At 44.4% G+C, this 7,500-nt stretch overlaps 1 protein-coding gene across 1 annotated transcript; it reads left to right on the plus strand.

Annotated features, from left to right (window-relative positions):
* Positions 1-141: 141 nt before the first annotated feature.
* Positions 142-3,618, plus strand: myclb (MYCL proto-oncogene, bHLH transcription factor b; the record flags this gene model as incomplete). The annotated part of the gene is made up of 2 exons (XM_080533057.1): positions 142-787; positions 2,758-3,618. The coding sequence occupies 2 exons, from the start codon at positions 142-144 to the stop codon at positions 3,582-3,584; spliced, it is 1,473 nt and encodes a 490-aa protein (XP_080389183.1). The 3' UTR covers positions 3,585-3,618.
* Positions 3,619-7,500: the final 3,882 nt, after the last annotated feature.

The following is a 7,500-nucleotide window of genomic DNA, read 5'->3' on the forward strand; positions in this document are numbered from 1 at the left end:
ACAAGACTGCAGAACAACGTTTTTGTTGTTGGACTAAAATGTGTTACTGATCCAATGTGCTCCCCCTTACTCCTCAGATTGTGATAACAGAGAGCAGTTCCAACAACAGAAGTGAGTAAGCCCTCACGCTTTCCCATCCCAATGCTGGGAATCAATTCCACTACCTCTCGTTATGAGAGCTGGGAGATGGAATACGACCACTACCAACACTATTTCTATGACGACCACGACCCAGATGAGGATTTCTTTAAGTCCACCGCGCCCAGCGAGGACATTTGGAAGAAATTCGAGCTGGTGCCGACCCCGCCCATGTCGCCCATCAGGACATCGGAAGGGACGGGTGGGGTCGGTGTGGTCTATCCTTCGCTGGGGGACAAACTCGAGTGGGTGTCCCAATTCTTGGGCCAGGATGAAGAGGAACAGGACTTGCCGTGTAAACTCAGCTCAGCCGAGGAGACCTTGGGGAATCTGAGTTCCATTATCATCCAGGACTGCATGTGGAGCGGGTTTTCGGCGGGACAGCAGCTGGAGAAGGTCGTTGGGGAGCGGCTTGCCGCCTGTGCCGGGTCGGTGCCAACCAAGCTCGCCACCCAAACGGGAGGTAGTATCCCCACCACCACCACCCCGGGGAGGAAGCAGTGCGCTGCCCCTGCGGAGGCGCCAGTCCTCAGTAGTAGTCTAGTGACAGATTGTGTGGATCCAGCAGCTGTCCTTACTTTCCCGTTATTAAGCAGTGGCTGCAAGAAACAGGTGTCATCTGGGTCAGAGTCACACAGCGACTCATCAGGTAAGCATGTAGATGGATGAATGAATGAATGAATGAATGAATGGTCTTTATTGTCATTGATATAGTACAGGTACCATACAACGAAATTTGGGAGGGGGGTCTCCCCTGGTGCTAGGAAAAAAATACTAAAAACAAGAAGGGAAAAGAGCTGGTTTACATAAATAAAGGCTATGTACACTATCCACTATACTATACTATACAATTAAAACACTGTGCTGTACTCTATGCTATGCTATACCTATTCTAACATTTCCTATCTCTGAACCTTATGTACCGTAGATGGATGGATGAATTAATGATTCTCAGTTAGGTTTTTACTCCACAAGTTTGTTTCAAAACTGGTTGCCTGTAGGTATAATGATTGTATTGCGTTACCATGCTGCAACCCATGCTCACTGACTGAGCAACCCGCCCCTTTACGCGTCTGTTCATTGGCCACGGTTCAAACGAGCAGCTGAGTGTTCTCCACCAGGCAGACATTATATGACTTATGATATCAATAATCCCAATCTGCTACATGAATGAAAGGGAAATGAACTGACATGAAATGTTGATCATTCTTGGCTAGAAGCCTAGTCTTGATAGAATATGTCTCTTCTTGTCGCCTTGCGAAATAACCTCTAGGTTTAATATTAAGGGATCACTCGCAATGTTTTTTTTAATTAATTGATCTCTACTAGCTAGCTACATGTTCCACATTGTAGAGACCTACAGTATTTTCCATTGCTTTCCTATAGGCCCCGAATGGTGTTGGTATTCTGGTTGGCATGTGACACTGTTCCATATCAAGTGTGTGGAATGTCACAATGAGGACTTGTTGCAATGCGGCGCCTTAACATTCTTGCACTGAATGGAAAACGGAGCCAATTGCATTTGTGTGTGGGTTGGGTCAAACCCCACTGACAGACAAGCGAGGCCACTAAAATGAATATAATGGAAAGAGACATTTATGAGGTTGACAATTGAATTGTGTGGCATAGTAGCCTAATGGTTTTGCACAGGAAATGAATCATCGTTGCATATTTTAGTTATATTATGACCTAATTTGCAAGTGGCCATTGAGATGCAGTAAGCAGTTGACCTTAGAAATGTCAAGCAGTTGTGAAAGCCCTCGTAAGTAGGCATAGTTTTCAAATCCCAGAGAAACTGTTCTTTTGTCTTTCACCCTACCTACATGGCAATAAGCCCCCCTGTGCTCCCAACCCCCCCCCCCCCTTCCTCTTTGTAAATCACCCATTAAAGTACCAATTGAAATTCGTGCATTTCGCTATTACCACTTCTGAGCACTCAAATCCACATGGATTTAATGACTTTAGTGAAGTCTTTTTCAATTTACAGAGAGCTATAGGAACTCCAAAGAGTTTAGTCGGTTGGTGGAATTATATTTGTTTAATTGTCTACATTACGTTAAATTAAAGCCTTTAGATACGTTTAAAACCTAATTTACACACATTGCAACCTAATAGAGATGTGCTTGAGTCATATAATGCTTACGCCGCATATCTTGTATGCATAGCTGTCTAACTGCCATTCATCTCTCTTTCTTCCTCGGAGTTCACATGACTGAAATGAATTACACAGGAGAGAGGGGCTTTCCACTTAGGCTGAGCAAATGCAATGATTTACGACTGTGTGTGTCATGCAGCATTTCTGAGTTTGTGTGAGAGTGAGCGGTTGATATCTTCTGCAGTGTGTGTGTGTGAGATACTGTTTTTAGAGGTTGCGTGGAGTTCACTGTTACAGAGCATTTACTCAGCACTTTGGAGAAGCGCCAGGCTGTGTGTGTGTGTGTGTGTGTGTGTGTGTGTGTGTGTACAAATGTGTGTGTCATTGTTCCATGCGCTGCCTTTCAATTGCACACACACACAAAGGGTTTTTTGACTTTGAAACTTTGAAAGTGAATCTTCACTGAAACATCACTTCACCAAGATCAAACATGTTTTAAACCTCATGTTCTCTTACACTTCCAGATAGTGATGATGACGACGATGACGACGATGAAGACGACGATGAAGATGACGACGATGACGATGATGACGACGACGAAGAGGAAATTGACGTGGTGACAGTGGAGCACAAACAACACAAGCCGCGGCGGCTGCTTAACGGGCGTAAACCGGTGACGATAACGGTGCACGCGGACCCCCTGGACCCCTGTATGAACCGCTTCCACATCTCTATCCACCAGCAGCAGCACAACTACGCAGCGCCCTCCCCGGACACACACACACACGTCGAGCCCCCCCGAAAGAGGGTCCGACACGAGCTCCCGCATTCAAACTCACACACAAACTCTCACCCCAACCCCCAGCACGGATCCGCCCCCCACAACCCTCAGAACTTTGAGAACGGCAAACCCGACGTTGCGGCAGCGACAACTGCTGGGTCGGAGTGCCCTGACAGTCCCCCGTCTACCTCCTCCCCGGCCGCCTCTCCTCCTCACTCGTCCTGTCATTCCTACTTCTCCCCCCTCAAATCGGAGTCCCACTCTTACTCCCACTCCTACCACTCCAGCCCCACGTCGTCAGACTGCGAGGACACAGACAAACGCAAGACACACAACTTCCTAGAGCGCAAGCGCCGCAACGACCTGCGCTCACGGTTCCTGGCGCTCCGGGACGAGATCCCCGGGCTGGCTGAGTGCCCCAAGACCCCCAAGGTGGCGATCCTGACGCGGGCCACGGAGTACCTGCGCCAGCTGCATGCCAGTGAGCGGCAGAGAGCCCTGGAGAGGAGGCAGCTGAAGGCCAAGCAACAGCAGCTGCTCCGCAAGCTGGCACAGCTCAAACGCTCTTGAAGACCCACGCTAAACTGGCATCACCAGAGGATAACTTGCCCTAGTAGACGTAGCCTCTAGGTTATGGAGATGATGAGTTCTAATCTAGGACTTAAACATTGTAACATGGAAGCTAAGGCTAAAAGAGCTAGCTTTGTATCACCTACTTCGCCATCTAGGCAGAACTGAGGAGACAGGAGTGGACTGGATGACTCCTGCTGACCAAACTGATACCTGGGCTTTAACTCAAGGTCGTCTGCTCTCTTTCTATCCTTCAAGATGGGGAGTCCAGCTTAGGCGGAGGGACAGATCTGGTTTGGGACTGGCTGTTGACTCTCATACACTTACTTTAGGTACACACACACACACACACGCACGCACGGGCACACACACACACACACACACACACCTGCTTTCATTAGCAGCAACAGAATGGGACAAGATGAAGGAGCAAATACACTAATGTTCACTTTCTTGGGCAGGGGTGGGTTATTTTGTTATGGTATGTTTCTTTTTGTTCTCTTGTTTTGTTCTTTGCACAGTGACACAAACCCCCCTGTAGGATTGACAGGCGTATCGTCCAGTCAGGATCGTAAACTGGAGATCTGTTCAAGTCACAGATATTCATAAGGTTTTCTTCTTTGTTTTGTTTTTTTGGGGGGGGGTGCATAGAATCTGGTTATATTCTGGTATGGCACTCTGTATCCCTGCTTATATATTCCTTGTTAAAGATTAATATTGAAAAAAAGAAACTGATTCAGGAATGTTTAATGTTTGCTGTGGGTCAAAAGGGTATAATTTAGCATGCCATGTAGGCAGTGTTTGAGATGTGTTGATTATATGCATGTGTAAAGAAATAACAAACACAAATGCCATGCTCGATTGACAAACTGCTCCAGTGGTTTGATTTTGGACTGAATCTTAAAGCATAATCTTGATAAACTACAGTATGTAGACGTTATCTTTGATTCTATTTTCTGTGCCATTGACACCTGTCAATATAGTGACTACCAGTAACTGATTGTTATAATATATTGTAGAATGAGAATTCAACAACCAATGCCCACCTCTGCATTTAACAGAAAGACCCCACACTAATTTCAAACTGTGCATTTTCCTTGTTGTCATCTGTATGATATCATACAGTATGTGAGCCCATTGACTTGTGCTTTCGGAACAATGCCCAGAGCAGCCTTGCAATGTATATAGATAGACTGTTCGATTTGTACATGGTGACCTTGCTGTATAGACTCATGTATAGCTTTCAAATGGACTCTCTTCCTAGTTTTTTCACCCTTGTGTGTCCTGAAACTGGGTTAGCCTGGCTGGTTTCTCAAAGATATCTTAAAGCTTCTATTTTTGTTAATAAAAAGATAATGGAAAAAAATACATATACAAATAACACTATTGAACTTGACTTATCACACTAGCCACTTTGTGACACCGCTTTCAATGCCTGATGTTTTCTTTACTGTTCTGGTGTTTTGTCCTTTTGGTTTGTTGATTTGTACATGTCAGAGATTTGAAGAAAAAGCTACGTTTTGTACTATATTTTCCTACAGTTGTATTTGTTTGAGCTAAAAACTTGTTTTTCATGAAGATCTGTGGCTCTATTGATGGTATGTGCTGCTTCTTGACTTGCACTCTCCCATGCCCCTCTCTCTTTCTCTCTCTCTTTCTCTCTCCCTCTCTCTGAGTTGCTGCTGAATGTGCCTCTATTCAATCCAATCATTGTAGCAAGCACTCTTTCGAATCTGGCAGTGGGGGTAACTAAGAGGATCTAATACTGAAACCTCTGGTCGGCCCGTAGCCTAAGTGAACACTTTCTCAGCTCTACCACTGCTTGTTAGAAAGGCCGCCTGTGCTCATTCTTTCAACAAGCCATACACCTGAAGAGCACTGTCGCACCCAAACGGCTATTATACTATAAAAAAAAACGTGATGTCAGCTGTGTGCTATCCTCTACCAAGGGCCTCAGGAAACCTCAGGTATCTGCTGGGTGGCATTTTTTTTTGGCAGGGCTGATAGAGGTTGAGCTTAGGAAGAAAATACGCTTTGCTACAAAATGTAATCTCAAAAGCTTGGATTACTCTGCTTGCCTCCCACAGAGTATAGGAGGAGTGGGAGAGGGTTGGCTAAAGGAGGAGGAGGAGGGGGGGGGGGTGGTAGATGATTTGCTGGAGGGAGGGAAAGAGTGGGAGACGGCTGGCTAGAGAGGGAGGGGTGAAGTTAGCGAAAGAGGGAGAGGGCTGGCTACCGAGGGAGGCAGGGAGTTGGGGGTGAGGTTGACAGTGTGGGGGTAAAGGCTCTTGCCGTCGTTTACTCTGGCAAGATGGGGAGGATTTGGTGTGAGTCAGTCAGACTGCTTTGGTTTACACGGTTTTGGTTTTGGTTTTACACGGTTTTGGTTTACACTGCTTTGGTTTACACGGAAGGCCAAAGGTGTGCCTGGCACATCTTAAATAGCTAGCAACACTCCCATCTCTCTACTACTCTCTCTTTCTCTCTCTCTCTCTGAATCAAGTGCGTCTTTCAGCAGCACATAGCGCAATTAGCTTATTTCTCTCTGGAAGGTCAGCGCCTCAGGAGTGGCTGTAGCCCACTGGTGTTTGTGTTTGTTTTTGTCACTGGTTCTCTGCTGTCGGCACAGTCATGTTGGCAGTGGACGTTACTTACTTTGGGAGTTAGAAATATGGTGACAGCAGCCTTGTCTCAGCACTTTGTTTTCAGTACCTCATGAGCCTATGTATGGGAAGTCAGACAGAATTGAATAAATTCAGTTTAAAACATCACTTCAATCTCTTTTCTCTTTTTTTCTACTTGATGTGCTTCTAAGTATATTGTATGACCCTGTCCGAGGTAAGCCTTTTATCCTCTGTGGGTAAACCCTATTGAACCCTATTGTTATAAAACAGTTTGACTTACACACACAGTTGTATAATAGTGTGTTTTGGATATCTGCCTATGTGGCTGAAAATAATTTTGTTTTTTTAAGCTACACTGGAAAAACAACAACCGCCTGTTGCCCTTTTTAGACTGTATTACCCTACCCCCTCGTTCCTGAGGAGTTTTGTTCCTCTCCATTTGCTCAGTTTGTAATTACAACCTGATCCATACAGTGTTTAACTGATTCCTATGCAAATCAGAGACCCTATAAAAACAAAGATATTAATTCCAAAGTCACATTATCTTTGCATTAAGATTACTTCAAGGTACGGTTGTTTGTTTGTATTTGTATAGCACATTTCATACAACAGGGGCAATTGAAAGTGCTTTACATACATTCTAAAAAAAATTCAGCAAGAGGAGCATAGTAAGAAAATAAAAATGACAAATTACATGAATAAAAGCAAATATAAGAAGTAAATAGATAAAACATTTAATAAGACAATAGTTAATGGATAAAATAAATTGATGTAAGTGTTTGTGTTTAATCATAACTGCTGCAAAACATGAAGGTTTTTAAAAATATTTTTAGGGTTTGGGCCTGTTTGATTTCTTCAGGAAGTTTGTTCCAGGAGCATGCAGCAGCGTGACTGAAAGCTGCTGCACCGTGTTTTGTTTTCACCCTAGCTGATTCAATTTTTTACTTATTGAGTGACTTGTTGAAAACATTCACATTTTAAGAGTGTCATAGCAAAGGGTATGTAAATTAGGTATTTCTGTTTTAATTGTAATACATTTGCAAACATTTCTAAAAATGTGTTTTCGCTTTGCCCCTTGTTAAGAAAAAGTGTTTCAATGTTTCCCCCCAATCATCTCGCACTCCTTCATACTAGAGACCCTTTCTCCATTGCTAGAAACTCGATTCCTCTCCTCCGTCCTCCACTTGCTTCTTCTCAAAAAAAATATTGGAGGACAATATCTAAGGGGAGTAACCTAGATCTGCTCCTCAAGTGCGTTTGGAGTACGGTAGGACGGGGGATAGGATGTTTCT

This window comes from Nansenia antarctica, assembly GCF_963989245.1.
Source record: "Nansenia antarctica genome assembly, chromosome: 5".
Classification (NCBI taxonomy): Eukaryota; Metazoa; Chordata; class Actinopteri; order Argentiniformes; family Microstomatidae; genus Nansenia; species Nansenia antarctica.